General features: G+C 43.8%; 2 protein-coding genes across 3 annotated transcripts in view; one reads left to right on the top strand and one right to left on the bottom strand.

Moving 5' to 3' along the window:
- Positions 1-5,103, top strand: part of gzf1 (GDNF-inducible zinc finger protein 1) — a 6,312-nt gene extending 1,209 nt beyond the window's left edge. The window contains exons 2-8 of the mRNA XM_024420850.2: positions 1-364; positions 480-754; positions 972-1,155; positions 1,394-1,658; positions 1,807-1,974; positions 2,188-2,345; positions 2,464-5,103. The exon at positions 1-364 is cut by the window's left edge and continues 445 nt beyond it. Of these exons, the coding sequence (XP_024276618.1) occupies positions 1-364; positions 480-754; positions 972-1,155; positions 1,394-1,658; positions 1,807-1,974; positions 2,188-2,345; positions 2,464-3,246 (2,197 nt within the window). The 3' untranslated portion in view covers positions 3,247-5,103. The remainder of the gene's footprint in view (positions 365-479; positions 755-971; positions 1,156-1,393; positions 1,659-1,806; positions 1,975-2,187; positions 2,346-2,463) is intronic.
- A 1,598-nt stretch (positions 5,104-6,701) lies between these two features.
- LOC112250576 (beta-soluble NSF attachment protein) lies at positions 6,702-15,470 on the bottom strand. 2 transcript variants are annotated; one of them, XM_024420847.2, is made up of 10 exons: positions 15,249-15,470; positions 12,634-12,713; positions 11,262-11,378; positions 10,025-10,071; positions 9,455-9,532; positions 9,114-9,254; positions 8,888-8,992; positions 8,689-8,757; positions 8,418-8,468; positions 6,702-8,222 (listed from the first exon to the last, which is right to left on the bottom strand). In XM_024420847.2, the coding sequence occupies exons 1-10, from the start codon at positions 15,344-15,346 to the stop codon at positions 8,121-8,123; spliced, it is 888 nt and encodes a 295-aa protein (XP_024276615.1). In that variant the 5' UTR covers positions 15,347-15,470; the 3' UTR covers positions 6,702-8,120. The 2 variants fall into 2 exon arrangements, with proteins under 2 accessions (XP_024276615.1, XP_042177795.1); XM_042321861.1 differs by lacking the exon at positions 10,025-10,071 and having other exon boundaries at positions 15,249-15,269.
- Between the last annotated feature and the right edge of the window lie 510 nt (positions 15,471-15,980).

Here is a 15,980-nt window from a genome sequence, read left to right as displayed (position 1 = left end):
GTCACAAGACATGGAAGCTGATTTGTATGATGTAGGAGAGGAGGAAGGGGCGCTGGGGGTCGGAGTCAACAAAGTTCCCAAAATAGCCTCCACCAAGAGGCTGACCCCTCCAACCAAACCAGAGAGAGGGGAGAAAAGGGCAAAGGTCGCGGTCACAGCTGAGGAGGAGAGGTCAGAGGTGAATAAAGACACTGAGGTCTCTGGGAGGAGGAGTAACAGGCTGGCAGGGCGCAGAGTCTTCATTGACATTCCTAAGAAGAAGTACGTGAGGAAGATGAAGGACCAGACCATGGCGCAGATGGAAGATCTGCCTGACAACAACACTCAGACAACCAGTCAGGAGGAGAACACTTACAACACACGGGTAGGTGCAATGTTTTGATGCTTTGATTTGGCGGATGAGGCGTGTAGTAAAGCATTTAAAACATCTAGACAAAAGTGCTGTCCAATTGATCTTGACGATTATTGTTATTACACAGGAGGCAGAAGAGGCCCTTCCAGAGCCGCTGCCTGAAAAAGGGGGGGCGGGACTGGAGTCGACAGACGTTGATGATGAAGATGAGGTGGAAGAGGGAGATATACCAGAGGATTGTCCAGATGACTCCCTCTTCTTGCCCAGCAAGGAAGAGGAGGGTGAGGAGGAGGGAGAGGAGCGTGCCACCAACAGATCATCCAGACGTATTGACACTCAATACAAGTGTGACAAATGTCAGCGGACCTTCCACTATGAGAAGAGCTACCTGAAGCACATCAAGTAGGTGGAGTTGGATATTACACATTAGTTAGACATTCGTTGGATCATGAATGGGTGGGTTTGAAAATGAGAGAAGACAAATGTAGACCTACACTGTACTGTACAATGTAAAGTGCTTTGAGCACTTGTAAAGGGGTTAGGAAACCTGAGCTCTCAACTATTGTCATTGTTGTCCTGATCACGTCTCTAATAACTACATTGTTACCATGACCACCAGGACGAGCCACAGTGTGCAGGGAGAGGTGACGTACCGTTGTGACACCTGCCAGCAGACCTTCGCCAACCGCTGCAACCTGAAGATCCACCAGAGACACGTCCACAGTGACGAAAGGCTGTTCCCCTGTGACGTCTGCACCAAGACCTTCAAACGCAAGAAGGACGTGACACGCCACCGACGACAGGTTGGGATGGGTCCGAGTCAGAGGACTTGGGACTGCTTTTGTAACACTTTTATGTAGGATTCTCTCGATTGACACCCTGTTCCCCACGTAGGGCACAACTTTTGACCAGAGCCGTCGGTGGCTAAACCCATGTGGGTCTGGTCAAAGGGCAAAATGTGAAAATGGTATATCCTTTTCAATTTGCTGCAAGACTAATCATTAATTGAGACGATAAATATTGACTCTTTTCCACGTCTAGGTGCACGAGGGAGGCGGCGAGCGACACACCTGTCTTGTGTGTAACAAGGCGCTGAGCTCTAAGACAGCGTTGACGCTACACGAGAGAACGCACACAGGAGACAAGCCCTACTCTTGCACTGACTGTGAAGCCAAGTTCTCCCAGAGCTCAGCCCTCAAGACACACCGCAGGACTCACACAGGAGAGAAGCCTTTCGCCTGTGACCAGTGTGATGCGAGGTTCACCCAGAACCACATGTTGTCCTATCACAAAAGGGCCCACACGGGTAAGACTTTCACTTCTTACACAGATGCACTGTACATTTTTTAAAGCTGCTAAGTTTGGCTTTTCCTGATTCAATCAGGATTTTTTTACACTGTTTCTTCGATCTACACAAACCAGTCTAAACCAATCTGTTTTGTTTGGCCTACCAGGAGAGAAGCCTTTTATGTGTGAGAGCTGTGGGAAAAGCTTTGCCTCTAAAGAATACCTGAAACACCACTCCAGAATCCACACAGGCTCCAGGCCTTACAAGTGTGAACAATGTGGTCGGGCCTTCGCCCAGAGAAACTCCCTCCACCAGCATATGAAGATACACACAGGTAACCACTGCATTATTACACCTAATGTAGCCATTTTATTTTCATGCTGACTGCATCGAATGTTACGGTTAGTCATCACAAGACACATTGCTACTACCGTCTAATAGTTCGGTATCTTGCATTTTATAGTGAATTATTACCCCTTGAAAATGTCTTCCTCTGCTGACCCTTGCCCTTTAACCCCTGTCTGACCTGTGTGTGTAACTGTCTCAGGTGAGCGTCCGTACCACTGTACAGATTGTGATAAGCAGTTCACCCAGCTGAATGCCCTCCAGAGGCACCAGAGGATTCATACAGGGGAGAAGCCCTACATGTGTGGCCTCTGCAACCGTACCTTCACGGACAAGTCCACCGTACGCAGACACACCATGGTACGTTACTACACCACTGCAACAACACTTGTTTCAATACGTGCGATACGTCATGTTGGAGACATTGATATGTGCTGCAAAACGCCTGTTATTTGAAGATGTGCACTTTATTCCACAGACTCACGACCAAAACACTCCATGGAAGAACTACCTGGTGGTCCTCAAGGACAACATGGAGAAAAAGACTAAGAAACCCAGAAGCCTTGGTAGAAAGGTTAAAGTAGAGACTGTGGTTCGGGAGGTGGAAGGGGATAGTGGAGCTGGAGGTAGGCTCCAGGAGGGGACCATATTGGTTCCTGGTGAGCCCATCACCCTCTCAGCCAGCTGGGGCGACCCAGGGACCATCGCCCTGGTTAGCCACACCACCCTGGGTGGGTTCACGGTCATCCAGACAGAGATGCCGGCTGGGACCCAGCTACCCATCGTCACCACAGATTGCACCGGGGCCAGTGTCATCTCTCTGGATGGATCCACTGTCTCTGTCCCCTTTACCATCCCTGTCTCTATGTCCTCCATCTCTGTGTCCTCGTCCTCCTCTGGCGTCCTCCCTGTCCAGACTGTGTCTGTCTCTGTCCCAGTCACTGTTTCAGGGGCCATATTTGCCCCAGTTTCAGAGACCAGTCTTTCAACTTCATGTGTTCTGGAAACTGCGGTGTCGCAGACCATCTTGGCTCCAGATTTGGAAGCTGGGCCGTGTTCAGATACGACGGCCATTGCGGATCCCGAGGAGGCCGTTTCAGAGTGTGCCCCTATCTCTGAGGAGTGTGTTACAGTGCAGACATCAGAACTGGAGACTGAGACACCGAGCGCTGCTGTCTCTAATGAAGAACAACACAGTCTACCAGCGGACATTGGTACTGTGGAAGACCTGGAGGTGTCCACTGAAGATACTGTGGTGTAGGTTGGCATGTATTTCAATGTACACTCCCTTCCGTATGCATTTGGGCACTGAAGATAATTACTTTAATTTGGCTCTATACTCCAGCATTTTGGATTTTGAGGTCAAATGTTTCATGCGAGGCGACAACAGGACACTACCTTTTTTCCGTGTACAAATTGAAAGCACTGTATCGAAATCAAATCAAATGTATTCGTCACGTACACAGTTTACAGCTGGTATACAAGGTGCAGTGAAATGTTTGCCCTAGCTCCCTCAATGCAGTACATCAATCAACAATAACAGTGAAGAGTTAAGTAGAAAATTACAAGTAGTAGAAGAGGCAATATGAGTAGTAATAATGGACTGTATTTACACTATTTACAAATATAAAGTGGGTTGTGGAATCAATAGTACTAGAACAGCAGAATTGAGTGTGTGAGCTCAGTGCTTGTGTGTGTGTTTATAGGTGTTTGTGTGTTTATGGGTGTTTGTGTGTTTATGGGTGTTTGTGTGGAAGGGTTGAATATGTGTGTAGTGCAAATCATTTCTAAGGTGCCTAATGCAAATAGTCTCTACGGTGCAGATCTGTGCAGGGGGTCCGCTAGGTTTGGATTTTTAGCAGTCTGATGGCCTGGTGGTAGAAGCTGTCTCTGAGCCTGTTCGTCTGAGACCCAATACTCGGATACTACTTGCCAGATGGTAACAGTGAACAGTCCATGACTCGGGTGACTGGAGTCCTTAAAGATCTTTGGGGCCTTCCTAAGACACGGGCTGGTGCAGATGTACTGGAGGGCAAGGAGCTCGCCCTCAGTTATTCATTAGGTCGTCCGCACCAACCTCTGTAGGGCCTTCCAGTTGAGGGCGGTGCGTTTGCCGTACCAGGCGGCGATGCAGCCGTACAAGAGGCTCTCGATTGTTCAACTTCTTTAGGATCCTAGGGCCCGTGCTGAATGTCTTCAGGCGCCTGAGGTTTGAGAGACACTGCTGCTAAAACCACGGCGGAGGTGTGATTGCATCATGTCCGGTTCTCTGTAATGTGCACGCTGAGGAACTTGAAGCGTTTTACCCTTCTCCACTGCAGCCCGGCCGATGACAATAGTGGCGTGCTCCTCTCCTTGTTTCCTGTAGTCCATAATCAGCTGCTTGGTTTTGCTGACTTTGAGGGAGAGGCTGTTTCCCTGGCACCACTGACTCGAGTCCCTCCCATTTGAAGAAGTCATAAGTATTTGGACACATTCACTTATAGTGTATTAAAGTTGTCAAAAGTGTAGTATTTGGTTCCATATTTGTAGCACGCAATGACTATGTTAAGTTTGTGACTACAAACTCATTGGATGCATTTGCAGTTTGTTTTGGGTTATGTTTTGACCAATGAACTGTATGGTGAATCATGTATTGTCATTTTGGAGTGACTTTTATTGTAAATAAGGATGTTTTTGAACATTTCTACATGAATGTGGATGCTACCATGATTATGGATCATTCATAAATTAATCGTGACTAATGATGAGTGAGAAAGTTAGAGGCACAAAGATCACCCCCCACCCCCCCAAAAAAAATGCTGAACTCCCATGTTAATGGTCAGGTTAGCATGTTCTGTAACCTTCTCACTAGTCATTATTCATTCATGATTTTTCTTAATCATGGCATTATCCGGATTCATTTTGAAGTGTTCTGAAACGTCTTATCTACTCAGAAATACAATTACTCCATTCACCATTCAGTTCCTATCAGGCAAAACTTAACACAGAGTATTAAAATACCCTCAAATAAAAAGTGACATTCTGTACTGTTGCCCCATATGAGACATTTGCTCTCATCCAAAAATGCTGGAGTATAGAGCCAAATTAAAATGTGTAGCTTCACTGTCCATATACATATGAAAGTGGCTATTTATTGTCTATTTATTGGGTCTGAATTCATATTTTATGTCTGTCCTCTACTCTGTAAACGAAACGTTATGGGGTTGCCTCTTTGAAACTTAGGATCGGATTGTGGGTTCTAGGTATTGCAGATTTTAACCTCTCAAATATTGAGCAGTTCTGAACAGGTTCCAACTGATATTTTGGTGTACAGAGCCATATGTGAACGTCGTAGGGTTCAGTGCCTCGAAAGCTTTATCTGTCTGCACTCCGCTACGACTCTCAGCAGAACGGACCTGGAAGTGTCAGGTTTCAGACCGCACATTTGCATAGGGAGTAACGTGTCACACTTTCTGGCCTATCCAGACAAATAATCGATTTGAATATGAAAGGGGACAGTCTAGTGCACAGGTGTCAAACTCATTCCACAGAGGGCCGAGTGGCTGTGGGTTTTGCTCCTCCCTTGTACTTGATTGATGAATTGAGGGCCCTAATTAGTAAGGAACACCTTAATTGAAAGGGAAAAAACAAAAACCTGCTGACACTAGGCCCATGGAATGAGTTTGACAACCCTGGTCGAGTGCAAGGGTATTCAACTCTTAAAGGCTCTGATTGGTCAATCTGATGTCTGCAGTGGACGTACAGCGTTTACTGCGACGCGGCCTCCGCAGAGGTCAGAATATTCACACTTCTTCACGGAGCAGAGCTGTAGTCAAGGAAGTGGGTTTGTGTTTATACAGGACCTCCGGCCCCCCACCTACCATCAACTATTCATGTCGATGCGGATCTATACAGAGCTATAAGGAGACCTTAAGGAGTTATAAGGAGACCACATTGTTACATAATTTGGGAGGCACACGGCGATGCGGTATGGAGTTCGATTTGCTCTCCGAAAGCGCCGCATTTGCGTCACATCCTCCGTACTGAGCCTCCGGTCCACATTTCGGAAGCCTGCTGTTTTTCTGTTCTACCTGATAATGAATTGCATACACCTGGTCTAAATCAGTCCCCGATTAGAGGGGGAATGATGAAAGACAACAGTGGAACTGGCTTTTGGGGTCCAGAGTTGAGTCTGAGGGGTCTAGCGAGTCTAAATCTAATAGCTAAAACAATTACATATGTTAGCTTGGTAAGTTGTTTATTTGATTGTTCCTATATTTAGAAAAAACATTTTTCATTTTTAAGCCCCACTTTTGTTGAATAGGGGAAAAAGCTTTATTTGAGCTTGCATCAAGTGAGTACACCTCAGCAATGTATAACAATTTTGACCAGAAAGGTGAGTTCGACCTAAAACTAAGCTATAAACAATACATGGTACGGTTGCAATCTTGTTTGGGTATAAATGTATCATTCAAGGCAATGATTCCGCTGAGACCCCATTCACGGTCGACGCGGCATATGTTGGCTTACTCGGAAATAGCCTTGATCGGGAAAAAAGCTGCAAGGTCTATAACCCGCAATCAGAATCTCTGCCTAAGTATGCTTAATTCATGGTTTATTTTGTGCAACATGTTTTGACATTTACGCCTAACATGATCACTAATACAAATTAAAATATACATGCACATATAATTTTCAAATTGCGTGGACTAAGTTATCGACAAAACAGCAATATCAGTAGAGACCCACAGAATAAATTATTTTATTTAGTTAATTTTGAGACACAGACCAAATAAAAAGAAAAGAGCACCATTCCATCTGAAAGAAGTTTGATACGCAGGCTGACTGCCCCCTTCGTTGTGGGGCACTCAGTAAAAACCTTGCCGCAGCTCATCACTACTAGGAAATGTTGCGCAACACTATTACCTATACACACAAAGAACTGCAGCTCTGCTAGTTGCCAGCTAGAGGATGCACTAGCAAACACCAACATGGGTACAATTTCACGACACATAGTACATCAACATGAGTGATAATGAAAGAACAAAGCTGGAGTTTAGAAGTGAAACTGCTCTTACAAGAGGGTAAGGGATTTTCTTAGCTCTGCGTTTAAAAAAATAATCATTTACAAGCAGATTTAGGAAGTCGCCTCACATGGGCAGATTGTGTAGATAACCTCAGAATAAGAAATATGGAGAAGAAGAAAAAAAACAACTAAGCAAAATATACTTTCTGGCCATGCCTTGATTGTATTTCTATCAATTGTCCATTTCAAGAATATTTTTTAAATTTTAAATACGAAACAATTCATTGTGTCATCTCAGGCTGGATTACCTTTGTTTACAAGAACCATTTATGATATAAGTAATGGACATTTCCCTTGTAAGACTTTTCAGCTGGAAGCCAAGCAAACAATATAAATTTCAAATACTAATTCCTAGATGAATAGTCACACCTGTTGAACCTAATAGAATCATGAATTACAACTGTACAAATCATGCAGTGTTTGTGTGGTCAATACTAACATCAGTGGTCAATGCCTTGGAATTAGAATGCCTCTCTGCCCTTCTCAGAAGTTCACTCACCACTAAACAGGAAACGCAACAGATCTATCCTCCAGAAAGAGGTGCGACTGGACCCACATCCTAACTAGAGTTTGGTGATAATAAGAGAGCACTGATATAATAGAATTCAGAGTATACAGAAGTCTTTATAAAGACCTACACCGGGGGTAGGCAGCTAGATTCAGACGCAGGATCATTTTTGTATGAGCGGATGGTTTCGGGGCCAGAACATAATTCTAATCATTTGTACACTGCAAATTTACCACAACGAAGCCCAAAAAGAGATTGTATTTTAAAATAAAATAATTTCACACCTTCATTGCATTGATACACGATCGCATATCCCTTTTTTAAATTTGTGGGAATACTTGGGAACAGATTTGCTAAATTAAACAATTTTTTTTAGCTGACCAAAACCTCAAATCCCTCCCCAAAAGTCAGACCCCGGGACTAGACATTGCAGCGGATTTAACTAACTGGACATTCTGTATGTAAGAACCTGGACTGAGTCATTGCACAAAAACAATATGGGATGAGGGGTGAAGTCGTGGAGAGGGGTGGCATGCCATGTGTTCCCCCTGTCGTGGTCTCACTTCAGGTCTCCCTCGTCCCCTTGGATGGTCTTCTTGATGCGCAGCAGCATGGTGGTCTGCCATTGGTCCAGACGAGAGATGGAGTCAAACTCTTTAATCTGAGGGAAGTCGAAAGGGAATTAGATTAAATCTAAGCACCTGTTCAAATACTAAAAGGAATCCATGCTTTCTTTCCTTAAATAATTTACTGATCTGGCATGACTGCATTTGTGAATGCCATGTACTGGAGTCAAGGGCTTTCACCAATCCAATGATAGGCAACGACATCAGACCTCCATTTTTTCCAGACTTACTGCTTCTGTGAAAGCTTCACAGTTCTGTTCCTCATGAGCATCCAGGAGTTTCTGTAAAACAGTGATTTACAGTAGCTTGTCAGATTGCTTCTGCAAAATGGCTGTCGTGCAGGTGCTACACAGTAGTAGTGGATGACATAACCACATCCCATGTAAGCGCTTTGAGATCTAGTGAACTTTGCACAATATAACTTTAATATATTACCATGATCAACACCATAAAGGGATACAATTAACAAATTGAAGGCTTTAGATGGGGTCAGTGATATACCTTCAACAGCTTGCACTCTCTTGAGTCAGAGAAGGCTGGGAACATCTCTTCGTACTTCTCGACAGCAAGCTGCAGAAAAAGAAAAAATTAAATGCAGTTTTCCTTCATACAAAGCACTAAGTCAGAGGACTGCTTCATTTACAAATCAGAAGGGCACTGAACCCCTTATGGTCTAGGTGACATGACGCTGCCGACTGACTTTGGCGTTAAGTTCATCCACGATGAAGTGACACAGAGAGGCTTTGAAGAAGTACTCTTTGGCGCTGTATTTCAGCAGGGGGTTATCCATGGTGCTGGATCCAACCTGGTAACACACATACAATTCACTGGGTTCATCAATTTCATTGGGAAACCATTGATATACAAATCAGTTTCTGTTCAGACACATGCACCCACAAGCATGCCGAGGTGACACACACACACACCTGTTCGTAGATCTCGATGGCCTTTGCGTACTGTTCCAACTGAGCGGCGTAGGCCCCCACCTTCAGTAGACACTTGTTTGCAGAACTGTTGGACTCCTCTCCTTTGTAGTAGTCTGCTGCCTGCTCATAGTGGGCGATGGCCTAGAGCAGGACCAGGGGGAAATGGGAACCAAAACACTGAGTAGAGGTCCAGAAAAGGCAAAATAATGGATTTTCTTTGTAATGTAAACCAATAAGGAAATGAGACGGCGAGAATTTGGTAAACTTTTCCAAGTCTTCAGACACCTTTCCTAGTCCAATAACCATATATGACGACACGCACAAATATATTCAAAACGCACCTTCTCTATATCCACCAGTTCTGACTCGTAGATCTCTGCGATGGTGATGTGGTGTTTGGCTGCGATGGTGAACCTTCCCTGGACGAGCCAAACACAGGACAGGAATCAATACTGGGGCCGGGAGTTTTACCTTACTATGTGACCAGACCAGGAAATGCTCTGGACCCTGATCGTTACTAAGTGGCTTTAGAGAGAGGAGAGAAATCATTACTAAGAACGGGCTTTGCAGAGAAACCAAGTACTTTAAAATCTAGCCTTGCATCACAATACAAACATTGCAGTCGAAATGGCCTTCGTAAGCTACTCCACGCAATAAGGCACTCTCTTTTGAAACAGAGAGGAGCATCGTCAAGGGGGCTGGACTATACTATAGGGAGGGTGCCATTGAGAGAAGAGCATTGGAATGAAATAGTACAACCTGCATCATCAGAACAGTTTTACAACCACAGCCAAAAGGAATTCTGACAAGGAAAATAATCGGTCATTCATGAACACTGGTGATGACGAACCATGACAATGTATTATATGGTTCTGGCCATGCATGTCCTCGTCTGTGAGCGTCTGTCTTACCATGTCTGTGTATATATCAACAGCTGCGTTTAAGCACTTGATAGCCTCTATTGGCAGCATTAAAGGAAGAGGGGAGAGTTAAGAGTGACAGACAGTATTAGGGTAGGTTAGATGCATACATACGTCAATAGGTAAACAATCCAAAAGGAGATTTCTGAAAATTGGAAAGTAGTGAAAGAAACAATGCATGCTCTTGCGTTACGATTCTCTCGTGGATCAAGGTCTCGTGGATCAAGGTTGCATCACATTAAATCTTATTTTTCCTTGTGGCTGGCTGGGCATTTCATCTACAGTAGGTTATAATTCCATCACCACCGGTGTGGGTTTATTATTAAATCCACTCTCGACAACATGGCAGGCTAACCTCAATAATAACCATCCCAGGGATGGTACTCCAGACCCAACTTTCTACAGTTTTAATCATACCAAAAGGTCAAGAGGAGAGCCCACTGGAGCTACTCAATTCTACTCAGTAAATATTTATTGAACGGTACTCAAGGGCATTTCTTTTTGCAATATAGTCACAGTTTAATATAGTAAAGCAATAAGGCACGAGGGCATGTGGTATATGGCCAATATACTACAGCTAAGGGCTGTTCTTAGACACAATGTATTGAGGAGTGTATGGACACAGCCCTTAGCCGTGGTATATTGGCCATTTACCACAAATCCCTGAGGTGCCTTATAGCTATTATAAACTGGTTACCAACATAATTAGAGCAGTAAAAATGTAATGTTTTGTCATACCCATGGTATACGGTCTGATATACCACGGCTGTCAGCCAATCAGTATTCAGGGCTTGAACCACCCAGTTCATGGTCAGCAATACAGCATGGCTCTCTCACCTCTGACCCCGGAGCAGATGGTTGGCCCACATGTCAGATGCAAACAGACAACCTATACAGTGGGGCCTGATTTCTGACACAGCACCAGAAAGACTTGGACTTATCGTGTGTAACACTAAGAAATGACTGGGAATTCTAATTCATCATCACTCTTCCCAGTAGACTAGCTTCTCCGTAGAGCCCCTTCTGCTCAAGTTACCTTTCTAGAGCCACAACTGTGGATCTGACTGACACATACCACAGACTTCGATTAGCCCTGGAAAATGTGCAGCAGTTTTTGCTCCTTTCACAAGGGACTGAAATGTAGTAAACTAAGGTTAAAGCAGGCTGTTTGAGGTCAACTACTGTAGCCTAAAGGCCCAGTTTGGCTTTTTGGTGTGCAGTATCTCACCGCTGGGGTCTGCCTTTTTGAAAGCGTTTCCTGCATCGATGAAGCTGGTGGCCGAGTCGTGTTTGTTCTGGAGCTGCATGTGGATCCGGGCCGCCTGGCAGAAGGCATTACCAGCAGCTGGAGACACACAAACACATTTAACCTCAACATAAAGCAAATTCATTGCACCTTGTTCCTCAAGGTCCTCCCAAGAATAGTGCTGTGCAATTACAGGATTATAGATGGAATCACACAGCTAAAAGGACTTCAAAACACAGTGACTCCATCCACACAGAGGAGTGGGCAGCACACACTGCCAGTCTCATGTGGGTAGGCTACTGTTATTTAAACACGTCAACCTAGTGCCGATTCGCTCTATTTTTGCATATTTCTGACACCGAATTTTATCAGATCTTCAACCAAAATCGAATATTAGATAAATGGAACCGGAGTGATTTCATTTGTTGAATTAAAGTTATGCAACACCCAATGCCCCCCGTGTGAAAAATAAATTGCCCCGACACTCAACTGATTGCGACACGTTTAGCTGAAACAACTTCAACCAAATGCTTCCTGTAGCTGATCAGTCTCACAATCTGTGGATGAATTTTGGCCCTTTCCATGCATAACTACTTTAACTCAGCGACGTTTGTGGGTTTTTGCATGTGAACTGCTCGTTTCATGTCCTGCCACAACATCTTAAAATCGGGTTTAGGTCTAGACTTTGACTAGGCCATTCCAGAACTTTAAAAATGTTGCTTTTCAGCCGTTCTGGTGTAGACGTGCTTGTGTGTTTCGGATAACTTTCTTGTTGCATGACCCAGCTGCGCTTCAGGTCACAGACGGATTATCTGTTTTCAGAGCAGAATTCATGGTTCCTTCAATGATGGCAAGTCGTCCAGGTCGTGAGGCAGCAAAGCATCCCCAAACCATCACACTTCCACCATGCCTGACCGTTGCTACGAGGTTCTTAATGTGGAATGCAGTGTTCGGTTTGCGCCAGACACAACAGGACCCATGTCATCCAAAAGGTCGACTCAAATTTGTCAATAAGCACCTGGATGATGGTCAAGACTCCTGGAAGAATGTTCCATGGATAGATTCCGTTTATCTAATATTAGATTTCGGTTAAAGATCTGATAACATTCCGTGTCCAAGATATGAAAAAAATTACAAAATCAGAAAGGGAAATACTTGTTTCACAGCACTGTATAGTCAATACTTCCCATACTGACAGCATTTAACGCTTTAGTTTGAATTACTACCTTCATCTCGTCAGAGATGCACAGGCACACACACCTCAACTCTGACACAATGTCACAACCACTAATGGGCTAATCATTCAATCAAGGTCAACCATGTTTAGTGTGAAATAGAGCACACAGAAGTGTACCGTTCCAGTTCTTGGCCATCTTGAACATGTTGGCTGCTCTGCAGTACATTTCACAAGCCTCTTCAACTTTATGAGGTCCGCTGGAGAGAGAAGAGAGCAAAATACATAGGTTTGAGTGTTAACCCTATGCCACGTAATCATACAGTTTTAGATCCGGGTGAAGTTGCTCATATAGGAAAAGACTACAATGCAGTGTTTTCATCAACCAAGCACTTTCATTATTGAACAAACCCCTTATGCTGAGAGAGAAGACATCAGTCAGCCGGCCATGTTGGATGGTGGTGCCGGTATTGATCTGTCTCTCTCTCCCTGACCCCATGGGAATTTCCTCCAACTCTTGACTAATGATGCTCTAGCTGTCCAATCAGTCACTAACCAGGTTTCAATCCAATCTTTTTATGCGCGTGAAGTACGTCAGATATATATATCTTTTTTTATAATAATTTGCGGCAGGCCTGATGGAAGCAGCAAATTTGTATGTAAACTTTCCGACAAAACAAAATACGCTAGACAAGGTGGATCTTTGTGTCGGTATAATGTATTATGCAAGAAATGTTGGTGGAAACCCCTTTATGTAGAAAAATGTATATAATAACCATCACAGGGAAGCAAACTTGGGAGTCACGCGATGAAATATTGTGTGGTCCTCCCACTACGACTCGGGAAAGCATACAGTTTATTAGGCGACAGATGAATATAAAATATGATTAACTTCACAGGGTGGTGAATGTGCACAGCGATGAGCTTAATTATCCTTTCCAATAAATATCGAGGGTCTTATTCTAGTGATATCATGATCGATGCTTGGCTGCAGTTTGACAAATAAAAATAATCTTGCTCTTGTCCATAATAACTCATGTAGTATCGGGTACGTTTGTAAGTTAACAATGAAGTAAGGTACGGTGGAAGTTTATGCAGCAGGGCTTTATAAACAAAAAGAGTGTAATGCATCCTACCAGACTTCAGAGGGCCAGTCTACTTTCATATACAGAATGCAATGATGTGTACTGAACCTATCACTCGTAATAAAGCAAGTACTCATAAAGTACTCATAAGTACTCATAAACTGCATCCCATGGCTTCAATACAGTGGCACCTGCATTCATATAGACAATATCGCCATAGTCTATAAAATCGGTATGAAAGTCGACTGCCATTTAATGAAAGGCTTTAGGCCTACCTCAATCTGATATGATCCTCATACAGCACGTTAATGGTTGTTCCCCGGTATAGTACAGTAGAAAGGCTGTGCCCAAAGCCAGACACCCAGGTAGGCTTTGCTCTAACGATGGAGAGTTGGAAGTGTCAGATTTAGACCTCTCCATTGCTTTCACCTTAGTGGCCCTTTTGAGAGCCATTTCATTTCATTAAGAAGACTATTGGATGGCTGCCAGGAACTGAATGCAGTGAATCTTAGTGTGTGTACACCAAATGCAACATAATTCTTCTCTTCACTGATATGGTATGATTAGGGCCCCGTGTTTTGGGCAATCATGTCACATATGTAAGACAATGTCAAAGGAGACAGTTTGATGAAAAAGTGAAATAAAGGTTCAAACCCAGGCATGTCACATGATTGTGCAAAAGACAGGACCCTAGGTAGGGTACAGACAGGTGACGATGGTTAGATACTACCGCACTGTTGGAGCCAGGAAGACAAGCATTTCGCTACACCCACAATAACATCTGCTAAATATGTGTATGTGATCAATACAATTTGATAAGGCTGCCAAATAGACATCATCAAAAGGCTGGCTGGTTAGATACACCAGAGACTGGAACCGGACTGACCTGCATTGCAGTGGCCTTGGAACTGGCAGACACACCTACTCCTAGGCCCTACTATTGGAATAAATTACAGGCACATTCATTCATAAATACAGCACACACAAAGGTGGCATATAGGATTACACTTCATAGAAATGATTAAAGAAGTCGAGACCGAATTGGTGTGCTGTATCAGATGGCCCGATGGGTGATTAACAATTTTAAAAACGCAAAAGAATAATACAAATGTATGCATGGAGAGTAATCGCCTGCCTTTGGGATGTTACTTAGCCTTCATGGCACAGGCCCAAGAGTCGTGACCTGCTTCTAGGTTGTTTACATTCACTTGAAGGGAATAATGTAACTGGTTTGTGGCAGACAATAGTAAGTCACTTACTAAGTGTACGTGCACAAATCATCCAAAAAGGTGGTTAGTTAGATATTTAGCATCAGAGCCACTGCCCAAATGACAGATTGCCATTACCTGCATATTTCAAGGCTTAGATTCGCTAATTTTGCTCATTAGAAGGCGCAATGGTAGCTAGCTAACGCTACTATAGCTGGTTAAACATAGACTGTCTGCAGAAGCATGCATGAGGATGTAGCTAGAAACTAGTTCGTTATTTTAATGACAAATGTTTACTATGGCATGCTTAGAGGATGTCACATAACGACATATTGCAGCATTGTAGAGCTAGCTATATACGATGGCATGGTGCCAATGATTCATCTCTAATGGTGAACAGCTCTGTGCTAATACCCAGAGACTGAGTTAGCATGCGGAGTGATGATAAACTAGCTAACGAACGTTAGCTTTATTGACAACGTCGTTGCTGAAGCGCTCTTACCCAAACATGCCTCCCAAGAACGAGCCAGACGTTTTCACTTTCTTGTCGGCGTCAGCCATCAGCTGAATCGCTTCCTTCTCTTTCCCAGAGTTGTCCATTCTCTGATTATAAAACAGGGCAAATACTAATGTTGAGTGGTAGTCAGAAAAATAACACCAGCATTCGCTTCTAGTAACGAAGGATTACAGTCGGTGGTTTTATTTAGCGTAGGCGTGCCTTTGCAGTAGCCAAGAGAATCATGGTACTTTGAGTTTCCATCGAGGCACAAAAAACTTGACCTTGTATGCAGTTAAACTACAACTCCCATCTGAAAAACAAATACATTAAAGCCCCTGTTACGTAATATTTCACACGCTTTAGTTAGGTCATAAATTATACTCGTGCTTTGACACCTTTCTGATCTTAGAACAAAACAAATTCTGTCTGGGAAGCAAAATAGCTCCTATCGTGACAATGAGAAATTAACTAATACATTTTGAGTCTGTTTACGTCATTGAGCACCTGATGGCGCTTAACACATGGCTCAAACCCTGGACCACATACATACCACCCCTGTCAAGATGTGATGGGCATGCATAGAACTAAAGAGAAATACAGGCACCCCCTTCCATACATGTTGACACAGCAATACAAAGAATTGCAGTCCACACTGCCCTTTCACACCTGGATAAGAGGAACACCTATGTGAGATTGCTTGTTCATTGACTACTGCTCAGCGTTCAACACCATAGT

This window comes from Oncorhynchus tshawytscha, linkage group LG05 (assembly GCF_018296145.1).
Source record: "Oncorhynchus tshawytscha isolate Ot180627B linkage group LG05, Otsh_v2.0, whole genome shotgun sequence".
NCBI classification, from domain to species: Eukaryota; Metazoa; Chordata; class Actinopteri; order Salmoniformes; family Salmonidae; genus Oncorhynchus; species Oncorhynchus tshawytscha.
This window is presented reverse-complemented; position numbering and strand designations above follow the sequence as displayed.

What these genes read in the sequence shown, in the direction of transcription:
- LOC112250576 (XM_024420847.2), bottom strand. Translation starts at nt 15,346, where the DNA reads ATGGACAACTCTGGGAAAGAGAAGGAAGCGATTCAGCTGATGGCTGAC. An exon ending in CCATCGAGATCTACGAACAG is followed by an intron (nt 8,993 to 9,113) that starts GTGTGTGTGTGT and finishes GTGTGTTACCAG; the next exon opens with GTTGGATCCAGCACCATGGA. An exon ending in TGGATGAACTTAACGCCAAA is followed by an intron (nt 8,758 to 8,887) that starts GTCAGTCGGCAG and finishes CTTTTTCTGCAG; the next exon opens with CTTGCTGTCGAGAAGTACGA.